Source organism: Argiope bruennichi, chromosome 10 (assembly GCF_947563725.1).
Source record: "Argiope bruennichi chromosome 10, qqArgBrue1.1, whole genome shotgun sequence".
Taxonomy (NCBI): Eukaryota; Metazoa; Arthropoda; class Arachnida; order Araneae; family Araneidae; genus Argiope; species Argiope bruennichi.
This window is the reverse complement of record NC_079160.1, coordinates 76581625-76600309: the sequence shown is the minus strand read 5'-3', so window position 1 is coordinate 76600309 and position 18685 is coordinate 76581625. Positions and strand designations below refer to the sequence as shown.

At 25.4% G+C, this 18685-nt stretch overlaps 1 protein-coding gene across 2 annotated transcripts in view; it reads right to left on the bottom strand.

Annotated features, from left to right (window-relative positions):
- Positions 1-15: 15 nt before the first annotated feature.
- Positions 16-18685, bottom strand: part of LOC129988156 (RNA cytosine-C(5)-methyltransferase NSUN2-like) — a 35716-nt gene continuing 17046 nt past the window's right edge. Inside the window, exons 8-21 of one of the 2 annotated variants that reach the window (XM_056096308.1) lie at positions 17923-18059; positions 15736-15791; positions 15453-15527; positions 15183-15313; positions 13640-13841; positions 9964-10055; positions 9849-9873; positions 8371-8460; positions 6742-6874; positions 6583-6660; positions 5129-5267; positions 4356-4395; positions 2676-2800; positions 16-263 (exon numbers count right to left, since the gene is read on the bottom strand). In XM_056096308.1, coding sequence (XP_055952283.1) covers positions 76-263; positions 2676-2800; positions 4356-4395; positions 5129-5267; positions 6583-6660; positions 6742-6874; positions 8371-8460; positions 9849-9873; positions 9964-10055; positions 13640-13841; positions 15183-15313; positions 15453-15527; positions 15736-15791; positions 17923-18059 — 1511 coding nt within the window. In that variant the 3' untranslated portion in view covers positions 16-75. Of the gene's footprint in view, positions 264-2675; positions 2801-4355; positions 4396-5128; positions 5268-6582; positions 6661-6741; positions 6875-8370; positions 8464-9848; positions 9874-9963; positions 10056-13639; positions 13842-15182; positions 15314-15452; positions 15528-15735; positions 15792-17922; positions 18060-18685 lie in introns of both variants that reach the window. The other variant, XM_056096307.1, reaches the window with a different exon arrangement.

Sequence of the window (18685 nt, the reverse complement as noted above, 5' to 3'; positions counted from 1 at the left end):
TTAAAGGAACAGGAAATAAATATTTTTTTTTATAAAATAAATATATTTTTTTCACGTGCATATTGCATACAATAATCAACTTTTTACAGTCAACTCTTCATTTGTGGTTTTGATTGAAGCTCCATTAATGCCTAGCTCATTTACCTTATCAGACATGTCAGCTGCAGTGTCTTGATCTTCAACTGGCATTTCTGTATCATCTTCCTCTACTGTGCCATCTTCATTTTCATCTTTTATTTTGAATTTCTTTTTCTCTCTCATTTCTAGATAAAAGAATAGCAATAAACTTTACCCATATTTCTTAAAAATAGGAAATTTGTTTAATTTGAAACGTATACACAGCCATGCTTTTTAAAATTTTAAGCATGATAATTTCAATTTGTAAGTAAAATTTAACAATTTAGAGGATTTTTACAATTCAGCAAGTTGATTATTGATGTAAAGATATGAACTGTTACCTTAACACCTTAGAAAGTGCGACATGAGAGGTCTTGTATTGATGAGGTGGAGGAAGAGGGCATGAGAATTACTTCTTGCTTTAATTTTTTTACAAAGAAAGATTATTTAAAAAATAACATTTTATTATTGAATTTAATTTTCATTCGTAGTTTTTATATGTAACCCTTTTGCATTTCTCTGCTCTCCAAGATGTATTCTGATTCAGCAGCATTTTTTTTTACAGTGATATATTGAAGACTAGCTAATATATTAAAGTACAGCTCTTATTACTAATTTATATAATACTAAATTATTTATATAATATGAATACAATTTAAACTTTTGTTTTATGTACATCCAGGATATTGCCTCTTACATTAAATACTAAAAGGTTGATTTAAAGATATTCACTTTATTCCATAAAAAATATTAAGGAATTTTATTTGGAGAAGCTGATAGCTTCTGAAGCTGATTTTTAAAAAACTGTATTAGATATCAAAATGCCATGTCACAAATCTGACAATATTATAAAACTTATTTATTTTCAAAAAGTTACTTATATATGTAATATTAAAAATATGTGAAAAAAATTTCTTCTTAATGAGCATTTGCTGAAAAAAAAAAATTAATTTCCTCAATATTTTTTACATTCCACAGACGAAAAGTGTTTTGATGTCTGTTATTTAAATGATTTTATCTATATTTGGTGTGCTACTTTCAGTTTTTCTCTGTTAATTCTACTTCTCAAATTTCAGTCAGAAGGATTTAATGAAAAAATAATGATAAATGATAAATGAAATGATAATGATACATGAAAGCTTCATTTATCATATATATATATATAACTTTAATGAATATTAGCGAGCAATTCAGAAATGTTAAATTCTTGATAGGCAAGTAAGCAATACAAAATATCTCTGCTGTTGGTATTTAGCTCTGCTATCATGTGAAACAGCAGAGCTAAGTACCAACAGATAAGAAAAAATTGGTCAATATCAAAGAATATGGTCACTGTAAAAAGTAATGTCATTTGTAAATCTTTAGAGAAGACAGACTTTGCAAACATAAAACAAGCCAGTGGGCTTGTTTACAAAGAGAGTGTACAAAAAATTTAAGTTATCCCTTAAATTTTTTGTACACTCTCCAATAAAATTTTTATCCCCGCCTGCAAAAAATTGCAGACCTTGGATAAAGCCACAAATGTCTTGCATAGAATTGGTGAACAATAGTTAAAATATATATTTTTAGGATAAATATGTATTTTGAAGACATAACTAAAATTTGATAGTTGTAATCGCCAAATTTCACTGATTTAAATCGTTTCATGTATGAATTATTGTGCCCACATGCATGTGAAAGTACAGACTGATTTGGTTCATATTTTAGATGCTAAGTCTCTGTATCTAGTTTTTTGCAGTTATTGAGATCTCTTGTACTTGGGCAAACTTCCTGTGAATGAATTTCACTCAAATTTTGATAAAAATTTATAAATTTGGCTTAAAGATCATATGCCAAATTTGATCTATCAAGCTCAAAGCATTTTGGCATATCTATGTCGCAAACAGATAGACAAAGCCAAAAATGTGTTTTTCGAACTGAGGGAAGTCTAAAATATGGATATTCATTAAAATCTTGAATTTTAGATCAATTACAATATTTTGTATACAAAAGAGTAAATATGCCTCAAATAAGAGCAGAAAAATTTGATACTCCTCAAATCATATATTCTTTTTGCACCACCACAAGGATTTAGAACATTTCTCTGAAAAAATAGATGATTTTACCAGTACTGGGAAAAAAAAAAGTGGAGGACAAGCATCATGGCTGAAGAAATACTCATATGATGTGAGTATACCATTAAATACTGTGAAAAGTTTAAGCTAACAAAGTTTATTTAAAACTATCAAACAAAAATGATACAAAATAACATTTCCCTTTATTTGATTTTTTTTAATTTACAATTAAGCTAGTTTAGGTTTAATTAAAATAGTGCAAAATTTATTAAGGAAAATATTTGATTTAATACTTACATACTGAGCTCAATTTAATATATTAATATAAATAAGCCAAATCTCATATCTTACAAATAAGAAGTGATGGGTAAAAACTAATATTATATTTGTTTTCAGTACATGAAAAACAAATAAAATCACTTAAAAAAAGATCCCTAACAGTAAAATATATGATAGTCTATATTATATAAAATCTTTATCTTAATAAAGGACATAAATTCTTACCAAACTGTGAAACATCGTATCCACATATCCTTAAATAATGAGCTCTTCCAACTTTTGGGATATAACATCTCAGAGTTTGATTTCCTTTCCATCCACAAAGCTCTATTTTAAATTCATCCTCAGCTCTAGAAAAGGGGAAAAAAATAATTACGTCCATATAATCATTAATTTTATTGAAATCATTTTTAAAATCACTTTATAGGCAAATTTTATAATTTAAACATTTCAATCACTAGAGGGGCTGAATGCATTTGAATGAGTGATTCTTCATCATAGTGAAATTTCAGATAAATCTGGTTTCATTCAGTGAAGCTACCATATAAAACATATCTTTTTATTGTAAAGGAATATCAAGACAGCCTATCAATATATTTATTATTTAAATAATAATAAAATAATATGATTAATTTGTCAACTGCTCAATTATTTTGAACTAATGATTTTCAACTTTAAAAAAATGAATAATCTTTTTATCCATATAAATTTTAAGCTAATGCACAAATAATTAAAGCTAAACATATATAAAATGAAAAGCCATGATTTGAAGAATTAAAAGCAGAACAAATGGGCTTTCATAACTGATAAAAATTCTAATTTGTTTTTAAATCAGCTGATGTTCCTTTCAAAATAGTGTTCTCTGGATTTATCTCATGCTGAGCTTATTGCCTCACAGTAATATTAAGATTAGTACATAATTAAAACTCTTTTCCTTAGTTGTATTCTCCATTTAAAATGATGTCTGAAGCATTAAATTTTTTTTTTAATTATCGTATGACTATATTGTATAAAAATGGAATAAATAAATTATGGATAAATTGTTTAGAAAATAAATATAAAAAAAAAAACATTATTGTATATAGAGACAGACTATTACTCGCATATTCAGACAACTTTGATTTCTCCATTTCTAAGCAAAAATGAGCTACAGAAATTTAATTATGAAACAGTAATAAGTTGTATCTTTGCCATGATGTGCTGTTCTTTTGATTAAATCAGAGGTCAAGATTACCACAGATAATTTTTGATAAAAACTATGCTCACAGATATTGAAATCAAATAATGACCACAAATTAAAAGATTAAGAAAAAGAGTGAATTCTAAAAGTAAAGATAATTTTTTTTAATTATAAATTTTAATGAAGATTTTTTGTGCATTAATATATTTAATGAATATATTTTAAGAGGCACTAACATTTTAAAAATTACAACTCTTGTAAATAACTTTTTTTAAGTACAAAAACTAGAAATTTAATCAAAAATAATTTTAATTTTATGTGAATAAAATTCATTTTCTCATTTATAATATATACAACACTAAGCTGAATTAAGATCAGTAATCACAACAGAATTGTAAGCTTATATAAGAAGCCAATGAAAAATATTGATAATCAATCAAAAGGTACAAGAGTCTTTTCTACAGCTAGATATCGCTTTAGTGTCACAAAACATGAAATTAATAAAAGAATTTCTTAATTTGAACAATACAATAAATTACGAAATTTTATACCTTTAGAAACAAGAGAGCTATATTCGATTTTTGAGATTTTAAGGGATCTCCTATTGTTTTTGTATTTTTTAGACATCTTTGGTTTCATGGAGGTGCAGAAATAACAACAAAAACAATATTCTCCTTAAATATAATATAACATAAATGAGAATGCTTTAAAACAGTAATATTTACCCTTCATTTCCAGTATAACATAGAACAAGGCAACCAGATTCTAAAAAGAAACAAAGAAAATCCATTATATTACTTTATTGCTATTAAGAATATTTTATGTTCTGAAGAGATTATTTTTTATTTTTCTAACAACACTGAACATTATGTTTGCACTAACTGCACATTTAATTATGTAAAATATCAAAAATACAAAATTTTTTTAATGTAGTTGTGCATATTTTACAGCATATATTTCTTAGTTTTTGTTAGTTCCTAAAACCATTTGAAATCTAAGCCAGGTAATATATACTATACAAAAGAAAATGAGTAGAAAAGGAATCATGGTATTTTATTTAACTCTCGATAGTCATCATATCAACATAGATATGCATAATGATTAATCCAAAGATTTTGCTAAACTTGCACATACAGTCATATATAAATAGGTATTTCGATAATCAAAATCATATATTTATTAAGCACATTTTAGAGGGAAAATGCCAAAAAAGTTCCAATAAGTGGCAGATAATCTACAAAAAATTTTTTAGTAATTCAAAAGCAATTATCTAATTAAATTTATTATAGCTGACTAGACAAAAATTCTTTAATTTAAATATTTAAAAATGGAGAATTTAGTATCATGAATTTATTTCATTTAAATGGTCAAGAAGAATTTGATGTTTAACACATTTTTTTTGGACATTTTAAATACTATTAAAAGTTTATAACCTTTTTAATAACAGAAATTATCTATTAAATATGAAGATTTATCATATTAATATCATTCAACTTACTTGTTTCAGCTAATTTTTTCTGTGTTTCTTCTGTGAAGAGTGTATGTGCTGGGTACTCATTAGTCAGTAAAACAATCAAATCATCAACTTTAATGTCCATCTTTCGTTCACTCATAAAAGGAAGGATTGTTGATATACCCTACAACGATAAAAAGAACACTGTTAACTTAATGATAAAAAAAAAAGCAATTAGATATGACCAAAAATCATTTTATTAAATAAATTTTTAAAAAGACTACATAAGTTTTTAAAAATTTAATTATAATCCAAAACAAGAATGAAAACATTTTAGACTCAATTCATCTATCTCTATTTTAATTATACAATAGTAGTATTGAATACATAAAACGTTTATTTCAAAATTGTCACAATGCATCCAAGAATGAATCCAATAACTAAAACAATGAAAAGTATTATATTGAAATCAGAAGGAGGGAACTAACAAGGAAATAAAAGTTATCCCCAAAACTGAGTTAAAAAAGAGTTATCCCAAAGTAACTGAGAGAAGATGTAGAAATTTTATTAAAAATTTGATTCATATTTTGTTTTATCATTTCTCAATAAACACATATTATGTAGAAAATAATTTCATGAATCAACGTGCAATTACATCTATATAAGTAATTTCATTTTAATGTAACACAATCTGCACAAAAACAGCATGCTGCAATTGATATTCATTAAGTCAGCACAAATTGATTTTATTGGCATTTTTCATCAAACCAAATTATTTTGTAAACATTTATAATACATATAACAAATTTAATGTTACATTAACAATTAGAGAAAACTTTGATTTTGTTTTTAAGAAATGAATTAATTCTAAAAATTATTTAAGTGAAATATTGCAATTCTGAATATAATAGAGATGATTTAAAAATGGATTGTATCTTTTTTTAAAATAAAAATCTTAATTTCCACAAATTTATTTATTTCAAATTAATATAGTTTTAAAAACTATTATTCATTTAGAGAGCTAAATTTAAATTTCCAACAAAATGACTTTTAAAACAAAGCTGGAAAAGAAAACAAGTATATATATATATATATATATGATCAGTAACCGCTATATCCCTAATGAAAAATTAAAAGTTAGTTACATGCAGAAAATATTGGCAAGTTGTATACATAAGAATTCATTGTAACTACAAATAAATGAAATTCAAAACATGGACTGCAAAAATTTCCAGAAATGCTGCCCAGTTGGAAAAACATTTTATTCAAGATATGAAAAAAAAAAAAAAAAAAAAAAAAAATCTAACGGTTGTTTCAAAACAAATAACAAAATCATAACATATAGGTATTTAAAAAAACATGAGTAATACAAATTTTATATTATTACACACCATAAATGTTCGTATCCAAACAAAATTTTAATTAAAAAAAATATTAGTAAAAAAGTTTTGAAAGTAATAATTTCTTAGCTTCAAAGTAAAACTATTCATAGTAAATACCTCTTGCGTAAGACGATATTTACAAGTTGTGTCTTTATTTTCACTTCGGCAAAATATACGAACACCAGTATTAATTATCTAAAAAAAAGCAGTATTTTCATTAAATGTCCTGATTAAAATTGTGCACAAATGCATGCGTTAATAATTCAAAATAATTACCTTCACATTATCTTTATTTTCTTGAATTATATTTTTTACTAGTTCCGAAGTAAAATAAATATTCCTCTTTTTACCTTCCTTATTTCGACTCAAAAGCTGAGATGTAGGAAAATCACTCAATTTATAAAATTGTCTATAGGGAGAAAATTGTTAAAAGATTAATGTTTCTAATTCTAAATTACTAAAATTACTGAAAAATGAATCATCAAACAAATGAAATTGATCTTTATACAGTATATCAAGAAATGATATCAGCATACTTTTGAATAAATATTCTTAAAATAATATAAATAATGACTGGATTCAATATGTATTATTCAATAAAACATATATGAAATTTTATATTAAATATATAATAATAATATAACTATTTTTATTATTGCTATATCAAAGCCTGTGTAACAAAATTTTAAATAAACATTTCATAGCTTAATACTTAAAACTTTAATTATTAATAACAAACGTCAACTTTCATTATTAACTGACACCAGTCAAGTAGCATAAAAAAAATTTAAAGCTTAGTATTGAAAATGAACCAAATTTGAAGATTTTAAATTCTTGAAAGAAATATTTTCTTTGTATTCTTTGAATTTTCCTCGTAGCTATAAAATTATATCTAAATATGAGCTACAATAAATTCAATATGGTTCAAATGTTGATTTTTACTACTGCTGCTCAGTTTTAGCAGAATTAGAGTGTTTTGATTTTATAAATATTTGGTAACCAGATTTAAAAATACTTGAAAATTGGCATATCAAATGGTTTCTATATTAGGAAGCACTTAGTGGGGACAATTTTTTCACCTATAAAAGAATACAGGTTAGATTTCGGCAGAAAGACCTTTTAATGTCCAATGACCTTGATGCTCCAATGTTTTAACTTGGTATCACTTCACTGACAGAAAAAGATACCAAGCATTACGAGGAAAATAAACTTCTTATAACTCTTTTTTATAACATTTTTTAATATAAAAAAACTATTTTTTAATATAAAGTTGAAAGTGTCATAGTAACAATCATAGACGAATGTTATTAATAATGTATAATTTAAAGTTTGAAATATTAAACTATGAAATTTTGTAATCTGCATAATTTTAAACCTTATTCATTTGATTGTCAGTATTTGAGTTGAATATCACTTCTTAACTATCAATTAAAATCAGTAATTGCTTTCTGGATATTTATATATTTTCTGCACAGAGAAAAAATTTAAATTTTTTTTTAATTCAATTAAAGCATTTTATAAAATTTTACATTGTTTATACTTCTGCATTTATATAAATAATTAAAATATACATATATAGCCATTGTATTAAAAAAAGTTTATGTACTTAGTTCTGAGACAAGCTTCAAATTATAAATTTTATTAATTTTTGTGAGTTTAAAAAAATTTTGGAACCAAAGAATGTTTAACTCCAAAAAACTTACTATACACTACACCCATATGCATAACAATTCTTACATGGAATCAGGTCTCATATCAGAATTTAACAAAATAATATTCTTTATTATCCAATACCCACATTTTCACAAATGAAATGAAATTGGAAATTTGTCTAATGATTTAAAACTAGTAAAAATTCAAATTTTGAAAAATTAATTATTGAATGTAAGATAAAGATGAAATTACTTCATTTCAGGCCAGAGTTCATCTGTATCTTCTAAAAATACAAATGGATCTTCTTTGTAACCCCATATTTTTCTCTTTTTTGGTGGAGGACTTCTGGAACATTTATAATGAATTAAAATATAATCAGAAAGAAATAATAATAAAGAAAACTAATTTGAACAGCAAACTGTTTCAATTCAGTTAAGAAGTATTCAAAAAGTTTAACATATTTACTCAAAATAACCTCCTTTCAGGTTACAAAGTAATTTATTTAAAGATTATATAAATATTTTTGAGAAATCCAAATTTTTTTTTATAGCAACATTATGTGTATAGCTGAATTTTAACAATTTTTTTTTTTTTCCTTACTTCTAATGAACATAATGCTAACTTTAAAATACAAATAGCATAAATCGGATAAAATTAATGCCGAGAAAATATTGTAACTTTGTAATCTTAATGAATATTAATTTACTAATGGTATAAGAAATTATAAAATGCCAATCAATCATATAAAATTAACTTTTTTTGTCAGAAAAAATATTTGCCATTTATACTTCAATTTAATTCTAAATTAACATTTTGTCATTACTAAACAATAATTAGTACTTCACTTTAGATATTAAAAATACGGATTTATTAATTAAAATACGGTTGACAATTTCTTTTAAAAAAGAATTTACAACTCATTTAAACTTTAACCTCACAGAATATTTTTTTTTCATGGTCTGATACATTACAATTACCTTCAATTAAACATTCAAGGAAGATGGCTTCCTTGTATTTAACTATTATGAATGAGTTTAGATGTTTATGAAGAAATGATATATAATATTTTAAGTATATTTAATTCTTCTACTACATAATCTTCACACTAAAATCACAGATTTTTACTTTGTTCAACATACATTCTTTTTTCTGTTCTCCATTTTTAAACATAATAAATTTTCTAATATAATAATAAAAATGGCCTCAGCCTTTATCATTATAATAAAAAAAATCAGGTTTATTTGTAAGTTTAATTTTTAATATATAAACAGTATGGAAGTCTTTTATCGTTAAGTTGGTAATTCTTTTTCTTGTAAGAATATATCAATGCAATTTGTACAATACTTTCATTAAAAAAAAATTTTTTTTTAAATCACAGTATTATAATTTTTTTCATTTTCTGCATTTTGCAATTTTTCAAAAAGCCAAAATTTTTAGTCTCAGATTAAAAATAGAATATCAAAAGCTTATTAATATAAAAAAATATTACTAAAACTATGAATTTTTAAATTCATGGATTAGTTAAATTTCTAATCTTAAAAATATTAAAAGAAGACTTACATTTAATTAATGTACTAAACTAAATAGAATTACAATAAATAACATAATGTGAATCAAAATAGAATTACAATAAAATTTCACACAAATAATAATGATTTTTTTACTACTTTACAAAGTGATGTCTACATGCTAATTGGTGACGAATGAAATTTCATACAAACTATACATACCGATTTGAATTTTCTTCAGTATTATCTGAAAAAATAAATAAATAAATAATTAAAGATTTCTTTTCTCTCTTTCTAATACAACAATACAAATATAGAGATCTATGTGAAAAAATACCTGTATCTTTTAACCAAGGTAGTTTTGAATTTTTCTGGAGGACAGCAACAAAGAATCCACCAGTATCTTGATGATGTGGTAAAATTCGTATACTAAAAAAATATGAATGTTGCATATAAACAAAGCACATATAAAAAATAAGTTTCTAACATTTTTATTGCGTATTATTTTGAATTTTAATAAAAAATTAATGTCACCAAATGCTTTATCGACTAATCATCAACATAAAGAAATTAGTTATATTAATATTAAGTGTGCTTAGTATTAGTTTACTAATAGCAAAAATATATGATTATCTAAAATTTTAATATGCTTACATTACATGTTTTTTGTCATGAAATATATTTCGTAGGCAAATTTAGTCGGGTTTACAATAATAATGCATAGATATAAATTAGTAGAAAATTTGTAACAATTAATTATAGATTACAACAAAACTAAATTTAAATACTGCTTGTTCCATAGTCATTTTTTATGAAACATCAGTATTTTTCACTTTGAAATAAGAAATACAAACTTAGTTAAACAGGAAGTCTTTCCAAAATAGATATTTTTTGTTTTGTTATCAACAAGAATAATTATAAGTAAACAAAAAAATGCTTTTCATTCTTCTTTATCAAGCTGCGTACAATAAAGGTACAAAAGAAATGCTAGTAAAATTTTTTTAACAAAAGGTGAGTTTGGATTCTAGGATCATAATCAAAAAAAAATTTTACATGTTGTTTTGAAATTATATCTTGAGAATTACTGCAATGGATAATACTCTAAGTAAGAATCTACATAATATTCAAAACTAATAAATGACTATTCCCTAAGACACTAAAAAAAGATCATATTATAAAGCATCAGAAAGATTAAATGCTAATGCAAATAAAAATAAAATGAGATATTAATGCAAATTCCTTGTTGCTGTTGTTGCTCATCTCCCTGGCCTGATTTAGACCAAATCCAAAAATCTGTTCACAAGAAGAAAGTAAAAACGAGGAAAGGAGAAGAATAAATTTCTCCCCTAAGAAGTCCTAAACAGTTTAGAATATTTTCAGCAGAGACTCGATGTTGGCGGCATTTCAGATAAAGAGGGTAAGATTTTTCACTGAGAAAAGAAAAGACATTTAAGCTGGCCACTGGCAAGGTGCAATAGGCAAGTGTTGGTTTTTCTATCACAGGGAAGAATTAAGGACTGGCCCGATTTATTGACTCTATACCAATCATGAGTAGGGGGTACCATGCAATTTTTCTTATTTAGGGATTTCGCCTGAGAGAACAGTTCTAAATATGTCAGCCCAGCAGAAGATGAAGTCGCTAGGCTGCTTTCTTTCTTTGCAAGCCTGTCTGCTATTTCGTTACCAAGTAGATCCACATAAGATGGGATCCACTGAAGATGAATATCATGTTGGAGTGAAATCAGCTTCAACTTCCGAAGAATAGACAAACTTGCTTTATCTCCTACATAGGCCCAATTGTCAAGGTGTTCCATTGCTCTGCGGCTAACAGTAAAAATCCAAAGGTTCTTATAATTATTTTTGTGTAGAATGGTTTTAAGTCTCTTATTGACTGCTAATAGTTCACTTCTAAAAACGGAACAGAAGTCTGGATTTTGGTGGCATAGAGAAAAACTAGTCTAAGGAGTTACAATATAGATGCCGCTACCAGCAAAATTGTCGATTTTGCTGCCATCAGTATTCAATTTAATATCACATTTAGGGATTTTATTAATGACTTCCAAGGCCAATTGTCTAAAGTGTTCCGATACATTTTCCTCTTTATTAATGAGAGCAAGAAGGTTGAAATGAAAATGAACCCTGGTAAGTTCTTCAGTTGGATTCATACAGGAATGAAGAGAATGTGGCTCTAAATTTTTAGGAATTGCATTCTGAGACAAGACTTGACTAAAGGGACTATTTTTCTTGAGTCTCTGGAGGTTAGTCCAATTATTTAGGTATTTTGAGGTGTTGTTTTGAATGCCATAACTGGAGAGTTTGTTGTAGTATTTGATACGGTTAGCATGTCTTCTAACATGGAGAGGTTTCAAGTCGGCTTCATAAAGGACAATATCTGAGGGGCAACTTTGTTTCAGACCAGTTATTATACGAGCTGTACTCAGTTGTACCCGTTCAAGTTTCTTCAAGTTCAAATAGGAGGCACAGAAATAAATTGGGAATCCATATTCAAGTAAAGGTCTGATGATAGCTAGCTCTAAGGGTAGTTGTGTCAGCTCCCCAATTCTCTACCCCAGACCTTCCAAAGTCCTGCAGATTTCCTCATTGTGGCGGGAGGGTGTCCCTGGGCAGAATGGGTGAAGTAGGTCAGGAGCTTGCTCCTGGTAGGGTCACCCAAGGCATGAAGGCCATTCCACTATGCCCAGCTAAAATCTGCAGGTGAAAGAGCTAAGACAGTCTTCTACCTTCTGGTACTCCAGTCATTTGACTCACAATAGCTGTACTTCCCTCCCTATGAATTGGTTGACAAATAATCGCAAATTCCTTATATGTGTTCAATGTAAATGCGTGTGTGTTTTTTATATATTGCACATTTTAATACAAAAATAAATAAAACAGTTAATTATCAGTAAAATATCGTTTTAAAAATATGAAAAAATATTAATAAAAAGTATTTTTATCAGAGAGAAATACATTTCAGCATTTCACTTTTCACAACTAAATGATCTGTTGGGATTAATAATTGATAAAAGTTTTCATTAAAGTTTTATTTGGTCTTAAAGGTTTATATTTTTTAGCAAAATATTTTTAACCAACAATATTCATAAGAAAAATAAATTCAAAATTCATCTATATCAAAATTTTTCTAAACTTCATTTTAATTCATGCTGTTTTGTTGATTTTACAATGCATTTTTCCTATTTTAAATCAACTCTCCAAACATTCATTAAAAAATATAAAAAATGGACACACTTTGCTATTTCTAGCTTTTTAGCAATATAATTTTGCATTTTTCTTCCTGTTAATATCATGCTTTAAATAATACCTTTAAATTGTTTCATAGATTCTTCTCAAAATAAAATAAACATATATTCTGAAATCTGTTTCGACAATATTGATTTATGTTAAGGAACAGAAGTTTAATTTCATCATTTTTTTTATTAATATTGATAGTAATTCAGGTTGCAAAACAAAACCAAAAACATATCTTCAACTTTAATATTAATATTCACTAATAACTTTGGAGTTCTTCCAGAATTCTTTATTATCAATATTATTATACTTGACAATTTAGTTCGTGATAGGTTTAATATCTATTAAGAATTCTCATTTATCAGTATATTCTTATGTTTAAACATGTTTAAAATGTTTTTTAAAAATTTATTCAGTATAGAAAGAAAAATTATATAGGAAAAAATTGGATACTAATGAAGAAAAAAAAATAGTAAAAAATTGCTGGAAAAATAATTTTTTTGAATTTTATGATAATGTAGAAATTATTTTTGAACTGTAATACTTTTAAAATTTATTAAAGAAAAATGCCAAAATTTTGCTTAATTTTTAATTTAAATTATAATTAAAATTTCAAAAGTAATCATTCAGAGGTATACATTTCCATCCTCCAAAATATATATGTAACTTATCTGTTAGCTTGAAGTCAAATGGTTTAGCCTAAAGAATATCAACACACAGACATACACAAACACACACTCATCATTATTGTACGCAAAAATTACCAATGCTCTAAATGCAATTCTTTGGCTACTTCTGCAGATGGAGGGAACATATGAGGACGTATATGAGTCAGATTTTTTTCAGGCACTTCTTCAAATTTTTCAAATGCTTCCAATTCTTTATTAGTAACTTTCCAATGATAAAGTCCTGGCTTAGACTTCAAACCAGGTAAAGATGACCTAACATCAAGCAGCTCCACTGATCCTTAAAGGAAGAATAAATAAATAAATATTAGTCACTTATGCTGAAAAGAGAGAAGGTAGAATTAAAATAATAAACTCTCTGTTCATGATTGCCACCTCCCTAAGAAAATGTCTAAATTGTGTTCTTAGTCTCAGCCTCAAGCAAATAAAGTGATTAGATAACATAGAATTTGTAGAAAGAAACCTTATAGACAGTACTGAATTTGAAAAAACAATAATGTCTCAGCACTTAAGAGCTAATATGAATGCTGTAGGATATCCAACCATATACTATAAAATATTATTGAAATATAATACTTTGACTAAGCTCCAATAACTTTAAAGAAGCAGCTCTTTCACTATGTTTAGACTGTTAATTTTCTGAGAAATAAGTCATATTTTGAATCCAAAAAATCCTATATATGAATATGTTAAGAATAGAATGTAAATTTGATTTTAAAAAAATTGTAATGAAATATCAATATTCATAAGCATATAAAACACCATTCTAATGAACTGTGAATGTTTGATATCTTTTGGGAGAATTTATATGCTTATATAAAGCTTAATAGTTTAATGAATATTATTTTCAACACAATTGAAGAAAGAGTTGATTAAAATGGAGAATCTAATAAAAAAATTCAGCAATTGGAACAGCACGAGATACATAAAAATAAATGAAATGAATTATGTTATTATTACTTTACATGTTTTACCTGATTTATTTAATTAACTTTTTAATAATGAATCGGCAAAGGTTCTCCCCCCCCCGCCTTTTTTTCCTAATGTTGCTTCAAAACTGAATAAATTTCTCTATACAATTATATGTTTGACTATTTATTAAAAAAATTAATGGTGTAATTCAATTCAATTCATTTCATTTAACATTTCTAACAAAATAAACTTTCACATTATATTGAAACAAATGTATATTTTTCAAAGAATATGGATATATAGAACCTTCAAAAATTGAGGTTGAATGAAAGAGTCAAATAGGCCAGAATCTTTATTATAAACAGAGTCATGGATTTCACAACCAATTCTATTGAAAATTTCCATGCATGTTAAATTTCTCAAAGATCAAATATTCTCCTGCTGTGACAGATGACAGTGATGCAACTTAGAGGCATGACAGTTTTAAAAAGTATCATTTTAGGGATTGTTCTTACCATTTGACCATGACTCAATATTATAAGAGTTATACAAAAATATCCCTCTTGTATATTTTAAAATGAGATGTTAAAGCAAATAAATTAAGCTAAATTATGCAGATCAATAGTCTTTCAATCATGAAAAAAATTTCAAAAGCCATAAACAAAACAAAATCAATACATTATAACAATTTAATATATAAAAAAGTAACCTTTAGCTTCTTGAAGCATAGTTGCAATGACAGCTTCATTTTCAACAGGATTCAATGAACATGTGGAATACACAATTCGGCCCCCATCAGAAAGAAGCTCCAAGCCACGTCTCAATATACGTAACTGTAACCTATGTATCAATTTTTTTTATAAAAGTTCAAGAAATTCAAAAAAGTTTCATTGAAGAAGCAATATGGTAAAACTTAAAACTGGACTAATTAAAAGCTAAATTAAAAGATGCTATCAAATAAGAAAAACAGAGAGCTTACCCATGCAGATTATTGCCATTAGCTGCATTCCACTTGTTCCAAATTTCAGCCGTTTTACGAAGTGTTCCATCACCACTAAAAATGTCACATTAACACAATATTAGTAAAATAAATGACTATAAAGGAAAGCAAATTTTGTAAAAAAAATTTAATAAAGATGTGTGTTTGTTTTACTTTTCTTTTTATCTGTGAGTAGAAAGAAGATATGGGGGGGGGAAAGATTGTGTGCTTATATTATATATTTATTAAAAAAGATGTACAAAATTATAAACAAAACACCAACCTGCAGGGAACATCACATAAGATTCTATCAAACTTCAGATTAACAAGCTTTTCGCCCTAAAACAAGTTAATATAAATAAAATTAATGCCATTAAAAATGTTTTGAAAAACATTATGCCAGATTTATAAAAAAATCAGAATAATAATAATAAAAAAAAGCAATAGAAACTTGCATTGAGAAGCAGATTTTTTTTTAAACATAATAGTGGTACCTAAGCAATCATTTATAAAATAGTTACAAAACATTATATTTCAAATTATATGCATACAAACTTCCATAATATATCTGAGAATACTTTTATACTATTATACTTTTATGTGCACTATCCAAGACTTCCTAAGTATATTTATCCTCATTTTTTTAAAGGATAATATTTTTATGCAATTCTAAGGACTTAGTGTAACTGCATCATACATCTTTATTGCTTTATTTCCTGTTCTCATTTTAACATTTTCGCTAATAAAAGTCTAAAAGCAATAAAATAACGAAGGAAGAATAAATATCTTGGGTAACTTATAATACATACAAATCAAATGTAAACAACAGTTTTTTAATTGATTGAATAAGGAATGTAAAAAGAAATCAAATTAATTTTGAACTTAATTTATCAATTAATGTTTTAAAAATAAGAACAGTAAATGTTTCATTCACATTTCTATGTAAAATTCTATCTTTTGATGTTTAAAATTTTAGGTATTAAATTATTTTAAGTAAATTGAATGAAATTTTTAAAAAAGAAGCAATGAATTGTAGGTACTTATAAATTATCACTTTCAGTTTTTTTAAGATTAAATATTGTTTCTATAAAAAAAAATCTTTTGTATTTGAGATTTTATAAGATATTATAAAAAGAAATGGTAATGTGAAAATATTCAGTATCTCTTTGAAAATATGCATTACTTATGGTTTCAATTTAATTTTGTTTGAGTGTTGATTTTCAATTCATTTGATTTAATTTGCTGAAAATATCGTCAATCTTTTAATAATAAAGTTAGGTAATCAACAAATATCAATATCAAATTTTCAAGCTTAGCCAATGCAATTAGCCCAAAAGATGTCTTAAGAAATTTTTTAAATCTTTTTTTGGAAATTAAAGATGACATTCGAAACTCATAACCCCAAAGATGAAACAGTGAAAATATTCAGTTAACAGCCTTCAAAAATTTTAACAATCGAGAGAGTCAAAAGAAGAGAACTAAATAATATCATATCATTCCACATCACATTTGAGTAGCATAATCATCTTAACCGTTCACTTTCTGACATAAATATTATGGGTTCAATCTTAATCTGTAGATTTGGTTACTTAATTTTTTTTTCTTCCCTTCCTCACAATAATCACTTTAAACAGAAATTTGAATTTTTATTAGTTATTTTTAAAACTATTTCCTAAAATTCAATATTTTATTTGGTTGTATTTTTTATTTATTTATTTTCCATATCTAGTTAACTTTTAGATTTATTTCAAATAACCTATGCAATTATTTCCTCCCATTCCCCAATACCAACAAATGTCATACATTTTAAAAATTATAAATATTTATTTTGAGGATCTCAATTAGCTTCTAAAGGAGAGAAATTAAACTGAATAAAATATATAGTACCTGCAAATAAAATTTCAACCTAAGGTTAATTATTTGCAAATAATATTCAAAAATACATCTGCATACTAAACTTTTAGAAATTATATAAATATTTGTAAAAACATTAGTAACAGAACTGTTTGAATATAAACTGAACAACAAAAAGGTACCTTACAGAATTTTACTTAGAAGTCTTCTAAAAAATTAATGAAATAATGGGGAAAATTAAAGATCAACAGCAAATAATAATTTTTTTGCAGGTATTATTATACAATTAATCAAATTTATGAGTTAAAGGTTCAGATGAGATGGTAATAATATATATGAAACCAAGTAATCCCCCTTCTAAATACTGACCATGACTATCATTTCTTAATTTAAGTAGTCTGACAAAAGCTTTCTATGGACATATTATACCTACAAATAATGTTTTATTGGTAGGTACTGGCAAATAATGCTACCACCTCGTTTCTTTTAAAATAATACAAATACGAATTACTACACATAACAGGTTGTGCATCTTGTGTTATAAAAGATTAATTAGAAAATAAATTATTGAAAAAAGCTAGAGGAAAACAGATTGTCATTTAAGCTGCACACTCACCTCCTTTATCTTAATATTTGGGAAATTTGCAGCATCATTATTTGTAATCATAAGACACGGACTGTTGAGGCGCTTTGCTTGGTGAACAAGCATATAACATCTTTTATTGTCCAAATCATTCGCAACAATTAAGCCATCTAAAGAGGTAAAAAAATTTACTATCAGTTTTAATGTGAATACAATTTGACAGTAAGAACAATTAAAATTATATCTAAATATTATTAATTCTATCACAAATATACATTATAAAAAAATTAATTTCTTAACCAAGAAGAAATTTTGCTTTCAATAAGCAAAAGACAGTCTTAATTTATAAAAAAAAAAAAAAAAAAAATGCAGCACAAATTCATGTTTAAATAATTAATATGCAATATGTAATAAAAATTTATATGGTTAAAAGACTAAAATATAATTTATTTTTCTGTCAAATTTTAACTGAATCATTTAAAGTAAAATTTGAGAAGTATAAATTGTATCTTTTAATATTGCTTATTTTTTCCTTTAGCAATAGTTTTTTAATCAAATACTTCCGATTTAATAATTAAAATCGATGTTAATTTTAATTGCATTTAATTTGTAGCACAAGATATTTGTTTTATTTGAAATCTAAGAAAACTGATAATTAAATAGAAAATCAGTCATTTTTGTTTTATTTTAAAATTTGGTATCAATAATAATAAAACAGTTGCAGAGAAAATACAAATGATACTTTGACTGGTTAAAGCAAAAGTACATGCACAAATAATTATATTAAAATTTTCAA